The sequence below is a fragment of the Lactuca virosa genome, chromosome 9 (genome assembly GCF_052849685.1).
Source record: "Lactuca virosa cultivar CGN04683 chromosome 9, Lactuca_virosa_CGN04683_v6, whole genome shotgun sequence".
Taxonomy (NCBI): domain Eukaryota; kingdom Viridiplantae; phylum Streptophyta; class Magnoliopsida; order Asterales; family Asteraceae; genus Lactuca; species Lactuca virosa.
This window is the reverse complement of record NC_136434.1, coordinates 86,243,860-86,269,124: the sequence shown is the minus strand read 5'-3', so window position 1 is coordinate 86,269,124 and position 25,265 is coordinate 86,243,860. Positions and strand designations below refer to the sequence as shown.

At 38.1% G+C, this 25,265-nt stretch overlaps 2 protein-coding genes across 2 annotated transcripts; one reads left to right on the top strand and one right to left on the bottom strand.

The window, feature by feature from the left end:
- Positions 1 to 830: 830 nt before the first annotated feature.
- On the top strand, positions 831 to 3,306 carry LOC145137124 (TOM1-like protein 6). The gene is made up of 8 exons (XM_079071260.1): positions 831 to 1,182; positions 1,341 to 1,419; positions 1,505 to 1,603; positions 1,684 to 1,797; positions 1,882 to 2,015; positions 2,089 to 2,170; positions 2,257 to 2,567; positions 2,663 to 3,306. Exons 1-8 carry the CDS (start codon positions 1,040 to 1,042, stop codon positions 3,219 to 3,221), a joined length of 1,521 nt encoding a protein of 506 aa, XP_078927386.1. The 5' UTR covers positions 831 to 1,039; the 3' UTR covers positions 3,222 to 3,306.
- Positions 3,307 to 3,651: 345 nt separating this feature from the next.
- On the bottom strand, positions 3,652 to 13,833 carry LOC145137123 (regulatory-associated protein of TOR 1-like). Its single transcript, XM_079071259.1, has 19 exons — positions 13,006 to 13,833; positions 12,406 to 12,508; positions 12,047 to 12,288; positions 11,830 to 11,946; positions 11,428 to 11,749; positions 11,171 to 11,315; positions 11,010 to 11,088; positions 10,728 to 10,913; positions 10,528 to 10,638; positions 10,087 to 10,443; positions 9,843 to 10,026; positions 8,837 to 9,760; positions 8,628 to 8,751; positions 5,295 to 5,419; positions 5,069 to 5,214; positions 4,875 to 4,976; positions 4,690 to 4,775; positions 4,493 to 4,598; positions 3,652 to 4,405 (listed from the first exon to the last, which is right to left on the bottom strand). The coding sequence occupies exons 1-19, from the start codon at positions 13,447 to 13,449 to the stop codon at positions 4,067 to 4,069; spliced, it is 4,242 nt and encodes a 1,413-aa protein (XP_078927385.1). The 5' UTR covers positions 13,450 to 13,833; the 3' UTR covers positions 3,652 to 4,066.
- Between the last annotated feature and the right edge of the window lie 11,432 nt (positions 13,834 to 25,265).

Sequence of the window (25,265 nt, the reverse complement as noted above, 5' to 3'; positions counted from 1 at the left end):
TCGAACTCGCATATGTGTGAGTTTGAGTCAAAGGTGATTTGTATTAAGTATAAATCCCAAGCATTTTGTTACTTCAAGCATTTTGTCTTTCTTCAATTAATTTGTTGGTGGTAATGGTTGCGATGATGATTGTATGAGGCTGGTGAGCCGTGCGACGACATTAGTGGATCCGATGGCAGCATTGTAGAGTCGAAGGCAACATTGGTGGAGTCATGTAGGGGGTAATGTTGGTAGCAACTGAGTATACCAAGAATAAAAGTATTTTTAAAAAATCTAACAAAAAAAATAAATAAATCTATAACTCTAAAAACAAAAGTGGATAAATATAAAGGCAAATAACGTCTTTGTACATGCATTTAACGGAGCCAAATGGATAGCAACGCCTGCAAAGACCAAATGAATGGTTCAAAATAACGTTAGACGTGACTTAACGACAAATCAAACCTCACACTTTTACGAGCTGTGGCAAGTGACGTAGTTTGTAAGGTATGACTTTAAACGGCAATTTTGTATATAATTAATAATTTTATATATTTTTTCTACTATTATTCAGTTTTAATTACATATATGAATTAAGACAACATTTTGTTAAAGTTTGACGTCAAATACAAGCCTTTGAATCAGGACGCGTCATGACGAGTTTTTTAGAACCTTGACCAAATGTTATTGATTTGGAAATTGTTGGCATCAATATCCCAAAAGTTGACCAAAATTGAAGATAGGTGTATCCTGAGGGACCATTTCTGTAATTTACTCTTTTATTAACGAAACCACGACTCCTGTCAAAAACACAAATCATGTTTCACCATGTCCGTTTTCTCCGGAAATCTGTTGAGATACACCACTATTCGTTCTTTGCATTTTGTACCAAAAAAATGCTTCGGCAGCTTTTTCTCCCATCAAAAATCCATGGAAATCGCCCATTTTTTCTCCTTTCATTTCCCCCTTCCATATAAACAATCAAATCCCGTAAGATTCCTGTTCCAACAAATAATCATCGAATGAAACAGCAATCTGGAAACAAGAAAATTAGAGCAAGATGATGCCCATGCTTCCATTTTCACCATCACCATCAGTGATATCAGCTTATGCTCGAGTCGATAAAGCCACCAGCGAATTCTTAAATTGTCCTGATTGGCGGATCAATATCGGAATATGTGACACAATCAATTCTAGACAATGGTAATGCATCTATCTATAATCTAGATCATCAATAGCTTTTTCATAATGAGATTTTCGGTTTTTGTGTTGTCATATGTAATTTTTTTTACATCGATAGAAAGAAATTATGCAACTGAGGTGAAATAATCCAAATTTCTCCATTATGTCGGTGATTTCAGGCTTGCAAAAGACTACATTAAAGCTCTTAGAACTAGATTACAACACAAGAATCCAAATGTTCAGCTACTCTCCTTAACGGTATCTCATTTCTTCTTAAACTTTCAAATTTTAATCTCACAAATTTAAACAAAAACCATTGAATCAATGTGGATTATGCATGCAGTTGTTGGAAACATTGGTGAAGAACTGTAGTGAAAACATTCATGGACAAATGGCTGAGAGGAAAATACTTCATGAGATGATCAAAATTGTTAAGAAAAAGGTTTCCATTTTCTCTTTTTTCTCACTAATTTCCCTAAATGCTTTAGTTTTATAAATTTAATGGAAAATCCATTTGTGCAGGCGCATATGCGTGTAAGGGAGAAAATCTTGGTGCTGATAGACACTTGGCAAGAAGCATTTACAGGTCGTGGAGGAAAAACCGCTCAATATCTCCATGCTTATGAGGAACTAAGGGTAAGTAACTATATAATATCCAATCCACATCAATCAAATAATCAAAAAGAGAGAAAGTTGTTGATTTTATGTTCATGGAAACAGCGTTATGGTGTTGATTTTCCCCGAAGATCATCAAATTCGGTTCCTATTATTACACCTCCAATTAGCCATGGACATTCTCAAGCTAGTTCCTCATCAAGACATGATCCCACAGCTTCCTCAAGCGAGACTTTGAGGTATACTTATACTTATACAATTATACTGATATGATATTGAGACTGTTATTTATATTAATTTTTTGGTTGTTAGTTTCTCGACTTTGGATGCTATGAGGAGTGTTATGGATGTTTTATCAGAAATGTTGCAAGCAGTTGACCCAAAAGATCGTATGGTATGAATACGATTGATGCATGAATAAAGATATGAATTATAAGTGGTGGGGTTTCAAATTTATATCGTGTTATTTTATATATTCAGGCTGTAAAAGATGAAGTAATCGTTGATCTTATTGATCAATGTCGATCAAACCAGAAGAAACTCGGACAAATGTTAGCTTCTACAACCGATGAGGAGCTTCTCCGGCAAGGTCTTCAATTCAACGATATGTTGCAACAGACTGTTGAGAAACATGATGCTATTGCATCGGGTTCCCCGATTCCTGTAAATCATCCACCTGATTCAAACAATTCTCGTATGAAACAAGTGGAAAACACAGAAGTAAATTCGAATCCAATAGTTCATGGTGAAATAGAGGAAGAGGGAAACGATTCTGCTTCGATGGCTACCAGGTCGATTATGAACTTATGATTTATGAAATTGAATCCCTTTTACGTGTATAAACCCTAAAAAGCTAAAATCGAACTTGTTTTTGATATATTTGCAGGCATAATGGAACTCAAAACGAAGAAAAACCTGTGGCGGATCCACCATTGACTATGGCTATGGTTCTCTCCGATCCTCCACCACCACCACCGGCGCATAAAAAGAGTTCGGAAGACATGATCGATTTTTTGAGCATCACGTTGTCAACGGCGAGTACTTCTCCGTCAAACGTCGGCCAAATGCCTCCGGATTCACCCGTTCTGGAAAACCAAACACAAGTGCCGTCGAGCAGCTATGTCGTGCCATGGGCGGCGACTCAAGGTCAACCGGAATTTGACGCACAAGTACCCACTTTTCAGGCGGCTCAACAGCAATCGGACTACATTTCTCCACCGTGGGCGCCGACTCCTGGTTACTATTGCAATCCATATTCTCCCACCACGTGTTCAGGTGTACGATCGGCGTCGTATTACAACACTAGTCCTACTGGTTCTAGTCCGGGTTCGGGTTTAAACCAGTATATTCCTTCGTATCGACTTTTTGAAGATCTTAATGTGCTTGGAAACGTGAGAACAACCGGCGCGCCGGGGACTTCTGGGCCGAGTATGGTCAGGAAGTGAAATGTCCGAAAAAAAACTCCGTTAACTTCTGATTCAACTTCGATCTTTTATAGTAGTGAGCAAAAATTATTTTTGATTTTAATAAGTATGATTATGTATATGCTAATAAGTTTGACTAAATATGATTTAATAAAAGAAGTGTATTATAAAATTAACATTCGAGTATTGGTTTTACGATTGGAATTTCTATTTCTCTAACGTCACAACTTGAAAAAAGGAGAGAAAATTAAATAATTAACCTCATAACAAAATCTTTGTAAACATGTTTCAAACTTGTTAATCATGATCATACATCTACATCGGTCTAAGTCGATTGGTTATATCTTATTTTTGAATGTATAAGTAATGGGCTTAACACAACCAGCCAAATGACCAGAGATGGAAGACAAATAATAAGAAGAATTTTAAAAAACAGAAAGCTTCATCAACATAATCACAAGGAATTTCAATTATATATAAATGCAAAGATTTAGAAAAGAGAGGGGGAGGGGAGGGGATTTTTTACAAATTAGAGAAACAAGACTGGCAAAAGAAAAGAAAAAGAAAAAAAACACACAAACACTAAAAAGAAAAAGAAAAAGAAATATGTACACAACTTTTATACCATACCATAACATGTTGACGTCACCATACTTACCAATAGCAATACCAGCTATGTGTTTGTTGAGTCGTATGAAATGAAATTATTTCCTGAAGCCTCTCCACCAAATGCAATGCAAACATTACTTTTTTCACTTTTTCCAACATCAGTAGCCTTGGAGGCTTAACGAATGTGTATCTTAACAGATTCAGACTCAGAGTCCGCATGAGTTTTCTTTGACTTTTTTTTTTTTGTTTTTGTTGTTTTATCTTGGTGGTGAGATGTCATCAGCATAGATGGAAACACAAGCGTCTGCAGCACCAGCTGCGAGCAGTATTTGGTACGGGTGGAAGGCTAAACAGCTGACAGATCCGATTTTTTGAGCCATGAAAGTGGGAGAGTAACGAATTGTGCCTAACTGTTCGCCTTCAAGATTGAAGACTTTGATGAGCTGTTTGGCTGAACCGCTGGCTATAAGTGGTGCATGCCGGTGAATGGCTAGAGCCGTTAATGAACCGCGGTGCGCATCGATGGTCAAGTACGCGTCGCTTTGATTTCTTATGTCCAAGAACTGAATGTCTCCTGCTTGAGATGCACTCACAATCTGAAATCAAATCACATTATTAAAAAAAAACGTTATAACTTTCCAAAAAAAAAAATTCCTAAATTGAAGTTTTTTTGTATTTTTTACCTTTGCGGGATCGAGTCCAGGTTGGAAGCCGATTCCCACAACTCTTTCTATACCTCCAACAACTCTTTCTACTCTTCGAGTGTGTGGTCGTGTAACACAAACAAGACTGAAGAATGAAGATCAACCAAATCATTAAGTTAAATTAAATTATAAATAATCAGTAAATTTAGTAACAGGGTAAGAATTAAGATGAATACCCATCAGGTGTTCGGATGTCAAATAATCTCACAGAACCATCGACAAAGCCAGCTGCATATTGACCTCCATGAACTTGAGAAGCAGCCTAAAAGAGAGACACAAAGAATATTAGAAACATCAAATAATTAAAAAATATAATAATAATAATATAAGACAATGAGGGTCAAACTCAAAGTGAACCTACCAAAGCTGAAATGCTGCAATCTGATGCTAGAGGAATAGAGCTCACAAGTTGCTCTTTATCCAGGTCCCAAACCATGGTTGATGAAATTTCACCAGAAGCAAACTGCACTCATAAATAAAACATATTATTATAAACAAATGAAGCCGGCTAAAATAAAAGCATCAAAGTGAAGGAAAAGTAAGAGTAGTTGATACCATAAAGCCAGATTGCTGCTGCCAATCTACTACAGCACCCACACTTCTGACACCAGGTCTGTGGCCATGAATGGAAGAGAATGCAGTTACAAGTTTCTGTTTACCCCTTAAAGTGTAATCTTTCCATATACGCACATTTCCATCACCTGTATTCATTAGGTATATAATATTAACAATAAAGAAACTATATCAGTATAAATATATATATATATAAAGGTAAACGTACTTGAGGCTACAAGCAGCAAGCTTTCATCAAGCTCATTCACCAGGCATAGTTTTGATATCCCTTTGTCAGGACACTCATGATTACTGAAGCTGTTCACCAAAGTAGCTTCCTCGTAATTCCATATTCTATAAAACAACAAAATTAAAATGGAATATTTAGAAACATCGCAAATGTTAAGAATTTTTATAAACATGTATGCAAACAGATACAAATAATGAAATCAACTGTGGAATCTATTTCCATAAAAGATGGAAATGGATTGATAAATTTACATAAAAAATCAAAACATATGTAGATTATATTTTCCGAAAATCAATATAATAAAAGTCATATTTGGACAGTTTTAGAGAGTGTGCAATGCAAGATTTAGTGGCATGTCGCATATCGGGACTACCATGTGAGAAAATAAATATGGACTTATTCATGTGAAAGTTGTGAATCAACAATAAATGTTAAATTTTCAACTAGACAGTGTATAGATCGACAAAAATTTGCATGTGTTGTATTGATCCATAGAAGGAATATAATAATAAGGTTTTAAAGCAACAGGACATACTGGATTTTACAAAAAAGGAAGGTTTGACTATGCATTTAAAATTGTAAATGTTATAGGCCATGCAATAACAATCATGAACAGAAATGTCATTTATTTATTAATAAAGTACACCGAACAAGTTGGCACTATATAGGAAATAAATCATCCACATCGCGCAACCTTATGTGGCTGACCTTTATATGTTATCTACTAGGTTTCATGTGTTTTATGTCTTATTCTCAAATTTATAAGTAGTTTGGTAGTATAAGAGGCTTCTTGTATGCTAAAAAACTAATATCAAACTTCTAAGCTCATTGCTACAATAAGACAGTAAATGTCATTCTAATCTAATAGAGCAATAATAAGTGGCAACAGAGATGGCAAATAACTATAAAGCACATGCATGCTGTAATTTTATTGATATAAATATAACGGTGGTAAAACATGGCTATTTTTATTATAAAAATGGAAAATCTAATTTTTACCTTAAATGACTCCATACATTAATTTGCTACATATAAACCCCCTTCTAATTTAATTTATCTTCTCCTTATTACAAAACTGCTATCATTGCCAACAAAAAGTGATATGATAAACTCACTATGGGTGTTTTACTCGATACTCTCAAGTCCCATAAACTCATAATAACTCCTGGAAGCTTGCATGAACAACTCAAATCAAATCATGAAGAGATTGCAATTCTTGGTGGAATGTAGACATTGAACTTCCAATCTTAGCCAGCTTATTTTCATGATAAGTTGATTAACCCAACTTCAAGATGAAACAATGGCCTTGTTTTAAAAATACAAACAATCGATGGTGTGGGGAGAAGAGGATGCACGAGAAAAAAGTGGGAAGATAGCATGAGATTAGGGTCGAAGGATTTGGCTCTTTCAGACGACAAGACCTCAGATAGATAGATAGGAGGGTGTGGAAGCTTAAAATCAAGGTAACAGAGTAGTATAAGGTCAAAATGTCCTTTCCACCATTGGTGTTTGTTGTTGCAACTTGCAAGATGCGTCACATTATTTCAATGAAGAAAGTGCGAATGTAACCAACATGGGATTTGATAATAATACCAAAGATTCGTAACACATGTATATGTAGTACAACCAATTTATTGTACAAGTTGGTTCCGTTTTCAAGCATGTATGTTTACGATATATGGTTTTATTCACTAAGAAGCAAATAGATTCCCTTCTATATTCATGATATCTAAAACCAAAGATATTCAAGTCGAACATCACAAAAAATGGGTAGAGTGCTTTTGTGCAACAAGAAGGTTCCGTTGATACTAAAGGGGAAGTTCTACAGCGTGGAAGTTGTATGAATCCAAATTTTGGTCGATTAAGAAATATGAGGGGAAGTTGTGAAAATGAGGATGTGCCGATGAATATGTGGTAGAACATTGTTAGATAGAATTTTGAATGTGGTGATCATAAAATCATTAGGAGTTGCCCCAAACATCGATAAATTGAGAGAAAGAAAATTATGGTGGTACAAAGAAGGATATTGACGGCTCCAATGGTAGAGACGGTTACGGTTGATGGTAAGAGGCAAGGACACCCTATAAAAAGTGGAAAAACGGCGCGAAGAAAAAACATATCAGAGTTGGCACTTTCCAATGACATCATCTCTAAATAAAGGCTACAGAGTTGTTACTTTTTCTTATGCCAAAGGTCATTTATGAAGCAGCCACTCTACCCCCACAAAAGGCATGGTCGCCTACATCTACCTCCCCCTACACCACTCCTACGGGATTTTGAGACTTCTTGTTGTTGGGTAGCAGTCAACTACAATATATCATGGTAACCAAACTCGAGTTCTAAATTTTTGAATTATAGAATACCAAAACGCATTCCAACTTCAATGAATTATAGTTCCTAGATAAAGAAAGTTGATTAATCATGATCGAGTTACTAAGTTCCTTTAGTCCTTTCTAAATCAGATATAAAAAGAAATCAACGAGAATAGAAACACAATATACTTAACCAATATGATAAACTTTCCATGTCACGTCGTAGAAACTAGAAAGATGTTCGTGATAACCTACAACTCATAAATCTTTCGAGTCCTAGTCTTGTAGATCACCATGGGTGCATATGCAAGAAAGTCTTACCCTATCAGAAGCAGTTCCTTGATTATTTCAAAAGGAACATGAACTTACTTGGTGTGATATAATATATATATATATATATATATATATATATATATGCTTTTCTTGGTCAAGAAACCACAAAAAGATGTCCAACAAATGGAACATTAACTCCGAAGGTGTAGTCACATATTGGTAGAAAACACTCCACCAAATTATTTGGTATCCATACTCCATCCAGTTGGCAACAAGCTTTTGTACTTTATAACTTAAAACACTCTAAAACTTCTGCACGAAATTCATAAAGTCAAGACACATTTTCCAACCTAGACCTAAAAAGTAGAACTTCAATGACCCTTATTTAAACAGCATTCAGAACTGTACTTCCATATTTGGTCCTGCCCCTCTGAAATGCAACCTGGACTGAGAGTTCACATACGCAATTTCCCAAATCTGTAACTGAAATCTTTTAGAAAAACAAGAAAAAACCCAGGCATACATACTACTCTACCACCACTCAATGATCCTGGTATATTTATCATAAAACAAGAACTTCCATATATAAAGCATATGATATATATATATATATATATATATATATATATATATATATCAATCAAATGGAAGATAAAGCATACATTGACATAACATAACTAATTCCAAACAATTCAAACATGACAAAAGGAAAACAAAGATGGCATACCTGATGCATTCACCCTCATCTGCAGCAACCACTATTGGAGAGAAAGGCTGCAGCAAAGCTGTTTTAGCACCAGTCTCAAACTTTGTATCCCATCGAGCAATTGGATTATGAAGATTGCTACCAGCTGAAAATGTAAAAAAAAAAATACATAAATCAAATATCAACTTAACCATTGCTAAAGTAATATCACAACTGATATGTGGACCCACAAGAATGTTGACACTTTGTGATATGGTCAAGAGCAAACTTCTCCCTTTCTTCACGTCTAACCATAATCTCTTCAGATCCATCAGTTGCTGTAAGAAGAGGCTTTGAGAAATGACTGCAGCTCCAGTTGTAAATAGTTGATTGAGGTAAAAAGCTTCTCTCTGAAGCTCCTGGAACTCCAGGTGAACCTAAAAGAGGATCTGCAAGGCCTGAATCCATTAAGTGTGGTCTGAACTCCAGTGAACAGACTCTTCTCATTCCAATTCCTGTTAAGTAACTTGGTCTAGGTGGACTAACAGGTGGAGTTCTAAAAGTCAAAGGCAGATGACCTCCATTCATATCAAACCAAGAAGATGATCGAGCTAATCCAGCTAAACTATTAGCAGTTGATGACTGTTCCCCTGACCTTACACTTCCACTTGGTTTTACAGACTTTGTGGGAACTTGTTCAATCCCTATAATGGAAAGAACTCGTTTCCCTAAACTTGCAATGCGTGGTGATGGATCTTTTGCTAATGTACACATGGCAGACACACATTGGGAGTAGAGGGCATTGTCCAGCTGGCGTGGTTTTGTATTTGTTGTATGGTTGGTGACACCGTTTGTGATGATGTCATTCAGGAGCCCAGGATCAGAGTGTTGTGATGAGTCATCTGAGAGTGGAGATCCATGCATGATTCCAGATGTGGCAAGAGGGCTTCCGGAAGAAACCCTTCCATCTCTTGAATTTGATTGGTTGTCACCACCTCCTACTCTTGATAAAGGACCAATTTGGGAATACTGGTTGGGAGTATTGTAGCCAGAAACTGAACCCCTGATTGTAAATGAAGGTAAAGAGCTTAAAACAGCATTAGACTGTGGTTTCCAGTATGCAGCTGCAATTGATTTCAAATGCCTGTTGTGTCCAAATGCAAAGCGCGATAGAGCTGTAAAATCAGTTTAAAAAGTTAATCTAAGATTCTATATAATGTTGAGAAAATAACTTAAGTAGATATTGTGAAAACATGCCTACTGCAAGCTCTGCTCTGACCAAAGGGCTTCCATCTGAAACAACATTTAAAAGGCTTTTAACAATACTTATTTCAGCCCCAACTTTTTCATCATCATCACGTTCATCATCTCCACCATCTCTAGATGAGTCAAATCCAACATCAAGTAGAGTCCCCAATGCAAAAACAGCAGAAGCTCTAACCTGAAAAGAAATGGTATCATATAATAAAGAGTTAAAGACCATTTTAAGTTATTAACTAACCTCAGGCTGGGGTTCGGATAATAGAAGGGAGAATACAGTAGGAGCATTGGCTTGTAGGCCTATGATTTGTGCTTCTGTGAAATCTTCCCAAAGCTTTCCAAGACACAGACATAGCCACTGTAGAAACAGTGGCTCAGTTTGTGTGTCATTAGGGGATGAACCACCTTGAAGATGTTTTAAGCAGACATTTACTAAATTAGCCTCGATACAAGCTTCTTGCCCCTTTCTGTGTCCATCAACAATGACAGTTAAAACAAATGCAGCCATTGCACGTTGTTCTGGATACGCTTCCACACTATCTAAAAACCTGATAAAATACGTGTGTCCACCATCTTTCACCAAATCAACTTGACATGACTGTAGATTCAAAAGGTCAACATCAGTCAAGACTATCAATATCATGCTAGAGAAAAAGTAACAAAAGGGAAGACATAGTCATACCTTGTCAAGTGCAAGGATCTTTGTCCAGATGAACACAAGAATTTGTCGGAGTTCAGGTGTGGTTGTTTGCAATAGCTTCAAAACATATGGAAATATTCCCACCGACAAGGCCTAATTCAATATGGGATGCATTTAGAAACATGTAACAAGTGATGCAGATTGAGTAAAACTGTAAAAGGTAAAAACCTAAAAAAACCTACCAAATCAACAGCCCATGGACCCATATCAAGAAATCTTCCAAGAAGCACAAGTGCACGAAACCTATGGCATTGACTGAGTAAAACCTGAAGAACAATAGGCAACTGCTCAGGTGGTTTCTTATGTTCAGAACCATGATCCAGCCACACCTCAAATGCTGTCAATTGCTCAGTGAAAAAAGGACTTGGCTGAAAAATATTAATGCCACACCAACAATTAATCAATAACTTTATCAAGAAAGCATCTGAAGAACTAACTAGAAAAAAATCAATTTAATCTCAGACCTGGAATTCTGCATTGGGATCCTCGAGCAATGTTGGAAGTTGAGAAAGACAGATTTCAGCAGCCATATCCCATGCATCCCTGTAATGACATGTGGTCAAACCATAACCAAAATAATCAAGATTCAAGAATTATAACATCATAAGCAAGTTCCTGTGTTTACCACATATGGTGTTGATGAGTTGGAGGCAACATTGGAAAAGATACAGGAGAACAATTTGCAGAACGCATAATTCTCTCTGCAAGTAAAAAGTTCCGAAACAAACTCGCAACCAAAAGATCTTGCCTGAATAATCTCTGAAACAAATCTGCAAAAGATATAATCATGTACTGGTTTCAAATTTCAATCACCAAAATAAAGAACCATAGTCAAAAAAAAAAAAAAAAAGGAAAAAAGAAAACATTGTCTATCAATAATACCATGTGGAAGCACATTCCAGGCTATTGTGTCTGTAACTGCAGTAAAAATCCAGTTCAGCTCACCAAGAAGTGTCTTACGATCAGTTTGTCTCCCAGGTATTCTGTCTATAAGTGAATAATCAATTGATTCATGTAGTAATGATCGAGTGCAAAACCATCTTAAGGCAATCTTGATGGGAGTTGTAAGGCAAGAAGTGAAGACATCAGCAGGAAACTCATGACTTTGTGGTAGAGTCTCATGTGCTTCACATGCTGCAAGTAGAATACAGTCTCTTGGTGAAGTTCCTGAAGAAGAAGAACTTGAGGGAGTCCAATCCTGGAGCTATATACAAATAAATGATATTCAAGCATTTAGTCAAACAATAATAACATTGTTGTCAGGAAATAAACAGTTTATAATACCTCTATGAAGGCATTGACAATCATCCCTGCAGCAGAACAATCAAAAACATATATGGAGGGAGTCTTGAGCCATGAGTCAAGGTCGCTGATAGGCAAAGGAATATACTGTGTATAACTCTACAACATTTGAGAAGAATAGAGGAAATTAGACTAGGGAAACTATTGTATACAAGGCATGAAGATAGACAGATAGTGGAAAATAAAAACATATTATTACCCTGTTAAAAAACCAAATTTCACCATTGGCAGTTGGTTTAGGTACACCATGACCATTATAATGGAAAAGAACCCTTTCAGATTTGGCATATTTGCGACATGTAGTACAAAGTTTCTTCACTTCTTCCACTGTAGGATCTAACTGAATCTTGTATTTGGCCTTGGGTTGCCACCTTTCATACTGGAAACTCAATGTTTTTCCGATTGTTTCAAGAGCTTTTTGTGGGGCCATAGAAAATGGATCTGAAATCAAATACATTTGAATATAACCATCTGAAGCACTATATAACTAAAAAAACTGACAGTCTTGAAGAAGAGAAGTTAATAGCAAGAAGAAGAATGTGAATGTCATAACTATACCTATCCAGCATTCCATTCTGGCACAAGGTGAAATCTTTATAACATCGGGTGGGTCCACACTGATATTCAAACATAAAACAAGAGCAACACATCCTGTTTTCATCTGCAGTTATAAAACATCATTTTAGAGCTAACTATAAAGAAATACACTACCAATAACAACCCAGCAAAGCATAGCCTCTGTTTTCAAATGCATAGCTGTATTAGCAACGAATGATCACAATTACAAGAACAGCAACACTCATAGCCTGTTGGGTTTAGCATATAGCAACAGAAGCCTCCAGCAAATCTCTAAAGCAAACTACTTTGATAATCATGTGAACTCCAACTAACAAAACTAAACCACCCACTACAAGCTTTTTGCTTAATAACTGTTGGTGCAAGTAAGCCAGGTATGGCAAAATACAGGTTTATGTGGCAAGTGTACATGATTCCAGGTCACTCTACTCATCTAATCAATATTAGTTGGAAAGTGGAAACTAACAGGTCTAACAGAAACAGGCATAAATCTTGTCTGATAGCAGATTATCTCATAAGCATATAAAATGCAAAAGGAAATCGGAAATGATGAAAGGGTAAATGCAGGAAACAACAGATTACCCGGTCCTTAGGCCGCCATTTGGAGACCAACCCACTTTCAGCAGGACCAGATGGGGTGCAAGCCTCGAATGCATCATGTCGAAGCTCAGACAAAACAATATTCTGAGGCAAATAAGCCATACTGGTAGCCGTTATCCCAGTGGCCACCGCATTTCCATTTCCAAGTCCATAGCTAGTAGTACTAGCAACAGTCTCAGAATCTTCCCTTTCCCTATCACTATTTTCCCTGTTGATGTGATTCTCCCTCCTCTGTACTGCAACTACTGAATCAGAAGAAGAATCTCTATCTCTATTACCAGCCACTACTCCGTCTTGAAGGAGAACAGTTGGATTCAAATTAGAATGTTGCAAATTCGAATACCCGTCGAGTTGATTAGAAACCATCGCCACCATTGACGACTGCGATTGCGAAAATCTAGACTCCATCAAATCTCCCAATGCCATTCAATTGAAAACAAACAAACCCTTAGCCCTAGATAGGACAACGGTGTGTTGCCCCGCTTCAAATTGAGAACAGATTTGTACCTTTTGAAAAAGAGACAAGTGAATCCCTAATCAACGAAGCCGCTAAACCAGCGGCGCATGGAGATTCTTCTGAGAAAAGTGAGGGGATTATCCAGCTTCTTCCAAAACCCCTGGGATGGAGGATGATTAGATGGGAAACGATGAGAAAGATTGGGTATCTGAAAACCCTAAAAGTGTAGAAGAAACCCTAGAGCAGAAGCAGGTGATTGATGATGGTGGGATATGGAGGCGCATGTACAGTAGTGCGGCTGAACCGAAGAGAGAGAGAACGAGAGAAAGGAGGTCCGAAATGGTGGATTTTCCGGGGTTAAAATATTGAAGAAAAAAAAAAGGCTTTATAGGAAGTGACACCGAACACTCCCCACATTTCATTAAACCACATGGTGAATTTTATTTATTTTACATGTGTTTTAAATTTGTTTATTGTCTTAAATAGTTTATTTAAAATATCGATTAATGAAAACTAGAAAAAACCTTTCGCGCCGTTGGAGCGGGGTCGAATAAATGGTCTAAATGGCAACGTATTATTCTTGATTTTTCTGCATTCACCTTCAAAGAAGATCGGACAATTTAATTTTTTTTTGAACTTTCTGGTTTCAAACTAAATCAGACTATTATTATTATAAATAAACATTCCAATAAAACAAACTTAATTTACAATTTCAGCACAATGTAGACGAAAAATAATTTAAAAAAATAATAATAATAAAATTCAAAGCAAATCTGCTAGAGACCAAACATGTTTGATATAATAATTCAACAACCCTTTTCGCCTCATTTCTTTCTCGTGCATTTTTACGTGCCGCCTGCAAGCAACATTAACAAACACATATGAAGTTAGTTAGTAATAATAAAATATAATCAATAAAGAATATATGAAAATAGCAATGCACTTGCGTTACTTCCCAAGATTTCCGGTAAACAAAATATAAAAGAAAAGAAATGTGTAACATTGAAAGTAAGTTGATTTTTTTTCCTTGTCAGTGTCATAGTTGTAAAAGTAATAAATCATTAAAATAAATCAAAAGAAAAACAACCCGTTGGAAAAAACAAATGCAACTTGTTTTCTCTAAGAAAATGGCCGATCTCATTAGCAAAGATACATAATTTTGGGGTATTTTTTAAGATTACTTTGCTAACGAGAAGAATTGATTACCCTGTAAATCAAATATGCATACCATATCCAAACAAATGCAAGTGGATGAGTTCCATTGAAGCAATCTATGAAAATAAACCTGCAGAAAGAAAGAAATAATAAAAATATTAACTAATTAATTAATAAATTATAAACATGAACCAATTATTCATGAATTATAAGGTAAGTATAAATATCGGATGATACTTGAAGAGGTTGTTTATAATGGTCAATCAGATTCTCTCCAAGAGATCAGGATGCTTTAACTTTTCATCTAGTTGATCTATAAAAAATCAAAAAAACACCATTATATATACATAAAAAAAGTGACACATAATTACTATAAAGCATACTCACAATCGACTAATAAAGAATTTTGTTTCAATGATTGATCCTTCAGTTGTGACAGTTCCTTTTGCTACATGTAAAGTCAAGATCCTTCAACGCCTTCATCTGCATGAGAAATTTAAGGTTATTAGCCATAACTTACAGAAATTTTCTTGTTTGTTCAAAAGTACAAGGGTATTATGGTAAAAAACTAAGTATACTTGTCATTTACCGTATGAATGAGGGCACCAAGACGATCAAAAAAGTTAACATGTACAATAGTTACATATGGATTTGAACGTTGATCAATTAAAACAATTGGAGTAGGAATATTATCAGCATCCTGTTCAGATTTATGTAACAGAGATAGTTGGTCGGTTTAACAGATCACACGTTGTCAAATTCTGCAATTAAAAAAACTAATCAATAAGCTATTTATGCGAATTATTTAAAAGAGAAATAAACAATCCAATCTTTGCAAGTTTTACCGTTTGATTCATATATGCTAACATTTTCATATCTACTAACCTTTGTATCCTTGAAGAACAAAAAAAAGTTGAAATCATGAGAATCAATAGAAATAAACAATTTAATCTTAGTACCAATTGCAGATGAAAATCCAATATACTGACTTAATTAAAGATAACCCAAAAAAACTCTTGAAATTTGTTAAACTAATTTCAAACCAAATAACTAAACTCCAAAGACAACAAAATTGGAAGAAACCGACTGCTTCTTGGTCTTCGTGGTTATTCGCGGACGCTTCAGGGGTTCCTTTTTCAACAAGCGATGAAATTTTAGCGTATAGAGTGGTGGCGACTTCCGAAATTCCACCACAAGTGAAATTTTAACGACATCTAGATTCACCACATCAACCACCAGTGAAATTTCGTTATTTTGTGAGGCTTCTTTTGAGGTCAGATCTTAGAATTCAACAACATTGACTAAATCGACCACATCTGGATGGGTTTTTCTGAAGCTCTTCGGAGGAAGATAATAGTTCTGGAAGAAGATGACCTCGCCGGAAGAAGATGACCTTGCCGGCAGTTCTGCATAGATGAAAGAAGAAGAGAGAAAGAGGGAAAGGTTTTCACATTCCAGCTTCATAGAGGTGGGGTAGTGGGGTGATGTTAGGGTGGACGATGGGAGTGGGGTCATTTCCTTATAATCGATGTGGCAAGATCACTGGGACAATGTGATGAGTAAGCACGTATTTGACGGACACGTGGTGAGCAAGCCAAAAATAAATTAATTGACAATATAATATAATGAAAAACGTGGAACTGAAAAAGTCGTTAAACGTTGGAGAAAAGCGTGGCCAAAACATAAATTTTGTAGAGTTCGGCCACAAAAATGTAAACAAAGAAAAATATGTGGCCAAAACAAAAAGTAGGAAACCTTACTGTTCCCTAAACCCTTTGGGAATTAATAATATATACTAATGCATAGGGTTGGTGTTTATTTATTTATTTTTTTTAGTAATTTTGATTTTGATTTGTTAAAGTTAAAATAATCAAATTTTAAAATAACCAATTTCTTTGATAATCTATTTAAAGATAGCCAAATATATGTATTCTCTTTCAAAAAAGATACACGTTCTATAGGCGCTACATAATTTGTGATTATTGCCAAAATGAGCATTCACCAATGACATAATGACCTCATGCCATATAAGTTTTGTTGCAATGGTGTTCCAATCAGTTACGGAACACAAACACTACAAATAGGGGGTCGGAATCAAAACTTCATAATTAAACTATATAAACAAGTTTTATTTGGTTCAAAATCATGACATGTCAAAAATGTAAACAAGAAAATTAATATAAAGACTGTTATATCGGTTATCAAAGTGAACGCGATGATCTTTTGCATTTTTAAAGTCTTCTACAGATGTCTCTAAACTGATATTTTCAGCAAGTTTTATTTCGAAGTGCAAAACCAATGAGTCGTTCAAAAACTTGTCTTCCATTTTATTATGTAACCTTGTTTTAATGAGGTTCATTGCTGAAAATGATCTCTTTGTTGTAGTAGGAGAAATTAAAAGAGTAAGTATAAGACTAGCTACTCGATAAATAATACGAAAGTTCGCTACCCTTCTAATCTTTATCAATCATTGACACAATTCTAACATAGAAGGCAATAGTTTATAATTTGAATGATGAACGACATCAATCTAATAATGTTGAAGTTGTATCTTCAAAACTACTTTCTTTTGTTCATTGAAATCTCTCTCTCTCTCTCTCTCTCTATATATATATATATATATATATATATATATATATATATATATATATATGCTTGGTAGTCATTATAAAATGATATTTGTTAGTGACATGTAATCATATAGAGTCACACCTTATAGCAGGTTACTACTTATTGATTATTTACTAGAATTTGATTACTAATAAATATTATCAACATTTGTATTTAATTAGAAATTATTTATTTACATTATTAATATTTTCTAAAGAGAATAACAATTAGAAACTCATATAATGTAACGCCCCATTTCTGGTATGTAATTTAAATATAGTATTTTCCTTTCCTAAGAGGTACTCGACGAGTCAGTAGCCCGACTCGTCGAGTAGAGACGGGATTTGCACGCGTTTTTAGCGGGCGACTCGACGAGTTCATATTCCGGACTCGGCGAGTCCACCAGTCTGGATGAAACCCTAAATCCCAGGGATTTGTACCCTATTTAAACGTCATTATAGTCTCCCATCCCAGCCTCCACACCTCTAGAGCATATCTCTGTAAACCCTAGTCCCCATTGTTGAGGTTGAGTGTTTTTTGCTAGCTTGGAAGTTGTAGAAGAGAAGGAAGGAAAGAAGACCAATAGAAGAGAAAGGAGGTCCAGAATCTAGCTTCCATTTGCTACATACTCTGGTAATAAAGTTATTACCTTGCTTATTCTTCCATTAAACCCTCTTTTATGCTTGTTATTGTCTCTTTTGGAGCTTTATATGATTCAACTCGAGATTTGAGCTCTCCTTTGGATGGAGACCATAGATCTGAATGTTATTGAACTCTAGAAACTCAATATAAACTACCTTTATGCAAATATAGCCTTGTTCCAAACCCTAAATGCTTAGTGTTGGATGATTTTGGTGTTTTAGCCCCATTCTCGTGTGCATGCACGTAAAGTTGGAAACTTTACGTGCAAAACCAACCTAGAAGCCCAGATCTATGAATTGGATGCACTGAAATCGACTAGAATCGACTGTATAGTAATGGCATGCAGGAGACTCAGCGAGTCCACGCTGTGACTCGGCGAGTCCAAGGCAATCTTCTTGCCTCAAGAACAGACTCGACGAGTTGTTCATACAACTCGGCGAGTCACTGTCAGGACGTGTTCTTATGATGAAGGAGAACTCGACGAGTTGTTCATACAACTCGGCGAGTCGGATGAAGTTAGACTCGATGTTAGTATCGAAGAAGAACTCGTCGAGTCTTTACCAAACTCGACGAGTAGAAGCAGTTAGAGGATTAGAAAGAATGATAGGGACTCGGCGAGTTGGCGGCCCAACTCGGCGAGTCCGGTCAACTGAAAGTTGACTTTGACCAGGAAGTTGACTTTGACCAGGGGTAAAATAGTCATTTTACCCTGAGATTAGTTATCAGTATTTGATTTGATGTTTATGGGATTTGTAGTCGGGGAGTTCCGGAGCAGCAGTCAAACAGTTTCAGATTTAGCATCTCAGCAGCCAGCGTTACGAGGTGAGTTTTCCTTCCAGTAGGAACGGGTCTACGGCCACAATGTCGGCCCGTTTAGTTAGCAGTAGTTCCGGATTTCGGTCTGATGCAGTAGTTCAGTGTGCTTGATGTCTTCGTGACTCAAGCATGTATGTGTGTTATGTGTTCCGGACTTCGGTCCGATGCAGTATGCAGTATATGTGTTTATGCTAGTAGTTATGATTATGCTATGCTATGTTCAGTTAGTTCCGGACTTCGGTCCGATGCAGTTTTTGGACTTCGGTCCGATGCAGAGGGCAAGGCCCTGGTTAGTTTCAGACTTCGGTCTGATGCAGAGGGCAAGGCCCTGGTTAGTTCCGGACTTCGGTCCGATGCAGTTTCCGGACTTCGGTCCGATGCAGTGGGCAAGGCCCAGTAGTTGCTTTATATGTTATTGTATGGTATGTGGTAGTTTGGGGGAGCTCACTAAGCTTCGTGCTTACAGTTTCGGTTTTGGTTTCAGGTACTTCAGCTAGCAAAGGGAAGGGCTCGGGATGATGGCATGGCACACACCACAGTTTTAGCCTGGGAGTTAGACTCTGATATTTTTATATGATCTTGACACTAGTTTTGATTTGATGAATTTATTATGACATTTTGAGATACATGATTCATGGGTTTATCTTTTAATATTTTATATTATGGTTTAGTAAAGTTTTCGAACAAAAATTTTTAGATTGTATTTTTGGGACGTTACATATAATATGATTTATATGTTGTGTACATCTTTTTTGAAATATTGAAGTCCATTTATATAAAGGTAGCTTATATAATTAAAATGTGCACATGTTAGTTAGTAAGAAAGAGTGAAACCCACACAATCATCTTGTCTCATATGTGACAACTCAAAATTTATATCTTATACAATCATTCATTTCAATCTAAGTCAGACTTATTTCTGCTAACTTTTAGCACTGTTTTGAGTCTGTTTGAGTGTTCTAAGCCTAGTACCTTCAAGAGGTAATTATAGGAGGTATACTCTAGAGTTATTTGTGCAACATTTAAGTCTCAAAACTCCAAGAGTTTGGTGTTTACGGCCATAACATGGAGTTTACGGCCGTAAACTCTAAGGTATAAATATGACACTTAGCCATTTTAGTCAATTTTACCATTTTCAATCCTAAAAGTCATTCTCTCTCAAGTATCATCCGATTTTTCTTCTTGATCTTCAACTTTGTAAGTGTTTCCTTCCTTGATTAGTTGATATATTACAACATCTAGTGATTGTACATGATTTCATCCATGAAATCTCTTCATTTTGATAGATCTTCAAGTGTTCTTCATTTCACCAAGAACACACACTAGTGTTCTTGGACCTTAAGCACCCATACAAGCTTCTATATTGTAAGTACACTTGCCTTAGCTTGTTATATGCTTGAATCAGTTAGTTTACACCTAGAAAACATCAAGAACACAAGATCATAAGGTGTTTACGACCAATGCAATCTCCTTGGGCCGTAAACACTAATAAATGGGGCATTATGAGCCCTAATGTGACAACCCGAAACTTTTCCGTTATCCTTACTAAATTTCCGTTAATCAAATTTGGATTCTTATTTATTTCTGTCAAATTTGATAGTTTGGGAAGGACTTTACGTTTAAATAAATCATTTCGAATTTATTTCCGTTCACGTTAGTATAATTTTTGGTCTAACGGAATATTCTAAACTCAGTTCGATCGACTTTCGTATTTGAAAACGAAGTTTTCTAAGTCGAAACATAGCATTCGGGCCAAACGACTCTTCAAAAGGAGTTTACGGCCGCAAACCCGGTTTACGACCGTAAACTCTTTTTACGGCCGTAAACGCTGTTCACGGCCGCAAACCCGGTTTACGACCGTAAACTCTGTTTACGGCCGTAAACGCTATTCACGGCCGTAAACCCTCCACCCACCTCCTGACCGTAAACTCACCCCTATGTAAGGGATGAGTGGCCTCCATTTCTCACTTTACACACTCCAGAAGGCTTTCTCTCTCTACTCTCTCTCTCTACAAACTTCGATTTTGCTCAAAGATCCTCAAGGATGTAAGTGATTCTTCACCTTGATTATGTTTCTATCTCATTTCTAGTGGCAAATCCATATTCTTAGCTCATAAGTCTCATCATTTTTCTAGATTTTCTCTCTCACCAAGAACACACACTAGTGTTTTTGGGACTCTAACCATCCTTTCCAAGCTTCCATTTCGTAAGTACTCTACCTTTAGCTTGTTGGATACAAGAATCACTTGTTAAGCATCTAGAAATCATGACCAGAAGGGTGTTTACGGTCAAGGCAATCTCCCTTGACCGTAAACTCTATTTAAGTGGCACAAAGTTGCCACAACACCCTCCTAAACATAGAAACTAAGCTTAGAACACTTCCAGAAGACTAGAAAGGGCCTTGAAACACCAAAAATCGCACTTCTCGTCGAAGTGTTTACGGCCGTAAACCCTTGGACCGTAAACCCCTTTTACGACCGTAAACACCGGGACCGTAAACCCAGGGACCGTAAACACCTGGACCGTAAACCCAAGGACCGTAAACACCTAGACTGTAAACTCTTGGACCGTAAACTCCCTTTTACGACCGTAAACTCATGGACCGTAAACCCATGAACCGTAAACTACTTTTTTTCGACCGTAAACTCCCCATTTTCAATCACATGTGATTCTAACACTTAGTTTTAAGTGTTTCCTAGTCCCTAAGGTGGTTTCCTTCCATAACGAATAGTGTTATGCCCTCACCTAATGTATATATATGAACTTCTTCATGCTAAATAGGATCCGTTTGTGTCCAAGGCTTTTATTGACACTCAACAATTCCTAGCAACTTACACTCGAATCCCAAGTCAATCGGTGAGTTCATACCCCCTACATTTTTCCATGTTTTTAATGTTTTCAGGGGGGAATACAAGTAAAAGTACAAGGAAACTTGTGCTCGATTTATCTCTTTTTGCATAAAATGATTATATGTTCAGCATGCTTTTAACTCAGAAAACCGTTTTACAAATCGATTAAGAAATCAACTCGTAGAAACAGTGTAACACCGTGATTTTTCAAACTAAAATTTTCATTTAAACTCATATAAATTCTCATGTCACCTTCTACTAAAATCTCATTTGCTCTTTAAGTTACAAACATAACTCCATATTCAATTAAATAATACTCCAGGATCCTCAAAACATAACTCTTTCTCTGGTGTGTACAATCGAGCCGGTGCCGTCCTGTGATCCTGAGAAAAACCTGCAACACATATCACATAACACTGTAAGCACGAAGCTTAGTGAGTTCCCCAAAATACCACTCTAACGCATATTAGCCACTCGAGGCTATAACTCTGTGGGCCCTCTTGCCCTAACTCTGTGGACCCTCTGGTCCTAACTCTGTGGACCTTCCGGTCCTAACTCTGTGAACTCAGGACATGCACAACATAAATCACATAGAAATATAGCAGTGCAACATATAACATACATAACATACAAGATACTCTGTCACATAACTCTGGTTACCTACTCAAGGTAAAGTATAGTGAGAAGACTCACCTCGGGTAACTCGGTAAAGCTCGAACTCTGTAAAATCTGGTCTAGCCCCCGCCTAATCATATGAAATATACACTCTAAATCAATACATCTCTCAAGGCTAGACTATTCCTCCTCTTAGTACTCTCAGAAGGGTAAAAGACCATTTTACCCCTCCCATGGCTCAAAGGCCCTAAAGTTGACCAAACCCTAAAAGTCAACAAAAGTCAACCCTCCAGGTTACGCTGCGCGTACCAAACACGTACGTTGGGCGTACCCGGCGTCCTCACAGAAACGGGGTGCGCGACCCCTTACGCTGCGCGTACTGAGATTACGCCCCGCGTAACTCTCAGTTTCAGTCCCTTAGCTCTTGAGGTCTTAATCAGTTAAGACTTACGTCCAACTTTTAGATCTGACCATTTCTAAGCCTCTTAATCCATAAAGTCGATGACTTTAAGCCTTTGCATGGCTGAACAAGTCACTAACACCCAAAATATACCATTTCCTAACACTAGAAAGCCCAATACTCAAGCATGATCTCATATCCACGACCAAGATGGGAACTTTATGGATCTATAACACAAATACCACTGAAATGGGACAGATCTAGGTCCATGGAGCTCATTACACTCATAAAGTCTCAACCTTTGGGACTTTTAACCCTAAAATGGTCCATGAAGCAACAAACCAAATTAAGAGGAAAGTTTTGAACTTTATACCTCCAAATGCAGCTCCTTCCTCTGTAGATCTCAGATCCAAACTTGCACTTCAAGCTCTAGTCTCCACAAACTCCTCTCCTTCTTCTGAATTTCGGGATGTTACAATTCTCCCCCACTAGAACTAGACTTCGCCCTCGAAGTCTCACTCAACAAATAACTCTGGATACTGCTCGCGCATCTCTAACTCCGGCTCCCAAGTCATTTCAGAACCCTTCCGATGTTGCCACTGGACTTGAACCAATGGCACCTCCTTGTTTCTCAAAGTCTTGATCCTTCGATCCACAATCGCAACCGGTCTCTCAACATAATTCAGGCTCGCATCCACCTGAATGTCCTTTAACGGAACCACTGCCGACTCATCGGCGATACACTTCCTCAACTGAGACACGTGGAAGGTATCGTGAATCTGGCTCAACTCCGTAGGTAGCTCCAAACGATACGCTACCCTGCCCACCCTGGCAGTCACCCTGAAAGGACCAATATACCGAAGTCCCAACTTACCCCTCTTCCTGAATCGGATCACCCCCTTCCAAGGAGATACCTTCAGGAGTACTAAATCACCAACCTGGAACTCAAGCTCGGATCGTCGCCTATCCGCATAACTCTTCTGGCGACTCTGAGTGGTTCAACAACCTCTGTCTGACCCGCTGAATCTGCTCAGTCGTCTGAAGTACTATCTCTGTACTACCCATCACATGCTGCCCGACCTCACCCCAACAAATGGGAGTCCGGCACCTCCTCCCATACAACAGCTCAAAGGGTGGCATACTGATGCTCAAATGATGGTTGTTGTTATAGGAAAACTCAACCAAGGGTAAATACGTGTCCCAACTTCCTCCGAAGTCCAATACACCTGCCCGAAGCATGTCCTCGAGCGTCCGAATCGTCCGCCCGCTCTGCCCGTCTGTCTGTGGGTGGTAGGCGGTACTGAAATGCAACCTCGTACCCAACTGGAGATCGACTCAACCCCGACCTCCATCATCTGATACTCATCGTTGGACCCTTCGGTCCGGTCTATATCGTTGGACCCTTCGGTCCGGTCTGTACAACACATCACCAGGACTCAACTCAACTCAAGAGTTTGGTCCGCCCGTAGTTGGAATCGCTCGTTCCAATGACTCATTCAACTCATAGCTTGGGGACCCGCAATCCATGCGTACTTTACTTATCCAATCCTTTCGGATTGGATGTCCACACTTACTCAGAATGTAATGATTCCCAATCACTGAGGAGACCCCGGTTTCACCCCTGGTCCGACCACCAGGCTCCCAAAACTCATGCGTAGGGCTTTTCAAGCCTAAAACCCTCCTGTGTCATGCTCAGATCAAGAAGGCTTCCTCATAACAACCTCTCGCTAATTAGTGCGTATTACGGCTCCCCATAACATCACCACAACCTCCTACTGACTAGTGAGTACTACGGCTCCCCATAGTATCACAACAACCTCTCTCTGACTAGTGAGTACTACGGCTCCCCATAGTATCACAACAACCTCTCTCTGACTAGTAAGTACTACGGCTCCCCATAGTATCACAACAACCTCTCTCCGACTAGTGAGTACTACGGCTCCCCATAGTATCACAACAACCTCTCTCTGACTAGTGAGTACTACGACTCCCCATAGTATTACAACAACCTCTCTCTGACTAGTGAGTACTACGGCTTCTCGTAACATCACAACACCCTTCCCTAGTAGCTCCTGAAGCTGCGAGGATAACTACTGCGTCTCTGGCGGCGCAAGGCGATAAGGCGCCTTGGCGATAGGCGCTGCCCCCGGAACCAACTCGATGCGAAACTCTACTTGCCTCTCGGGAGGCACACCCGACAACTCCTCGGGAAAAACATTCGGGGACTCTCGCACTATCGGAACGTCATCCATCGAACTTGGCCTCCCAGCGGCCTCTCGTGTGTCCATCACATAGAACACATACCCGCTGCAGCCTTGCTGAAAACTCTGTCTCGCTCTGGCGGTTGAACAAAACGCCGACCCACATCGGTTACCCTCGTTGTACACCGTAAGTACTCCCCCACTGGGGTCTTGTATCGTCACCAACTGTCGCTCGCAGTCTATGACAGCCCCAAATCGGCTTAACCCAACCATGCCCACTATGACACACACGTCCCCCATCGATATCGGGACCAGATCTATCGGGGACTCAACACCGAAGATCTCGAGTACACATCCTCGACTCACATTCATAACATACTCCGCTCGCTCGTCCGCTATGGAAACTCGTAGAGGTCGACTCAACGCCTCTCGTCGGCTACTGATGTGCCGACCAAACGTTATTGACACAAATGATCGACTCGCTCCCGAGTCAATTA

Coding starts and splice junctions, on each gene's coding strand:
- LOC145137124 (XM_079071260.1), top strand. CDS start 1,040: ATGATGCCCATGCTTCCATTTTCACCATCACCATCAGTGATATCAGCT. Junction 1,420..1,504: donor TTCAGCTACTCTCCTTAACG/GTATCTCATTTC, acceptor TTATGCATGCAG/TTGTTGGAAACATTGGTGAA. Junction 2,171..2,256: donor TTGACCCAAAAGATCGTATG/GTATGAATACGA, acceptor TTATATATTCAG/GCTGTAAAAGATGAAGTAAT.
- LOC145137123 (XM_079071259.1), bottom strand. CDS start 13,449: ATGGCATTGGGAGATTTGATGGAGTCTAGATTTTCGCAATCGCAGTCG. Junction 10,914..11,009: donor ATCCCAATGCAGAATTCCAG/GTCTGAGATTAA, acceptor AATATTTTTCAG/CCAAGTCCTTTTTTCACTGA. Junction 4,599..4,689: donor GACATCCGAACACCTGATGG/GTATTCATCTTA, acceptor TTCATTCTTCAG/TCTTGTTTGTGTTACACGAC.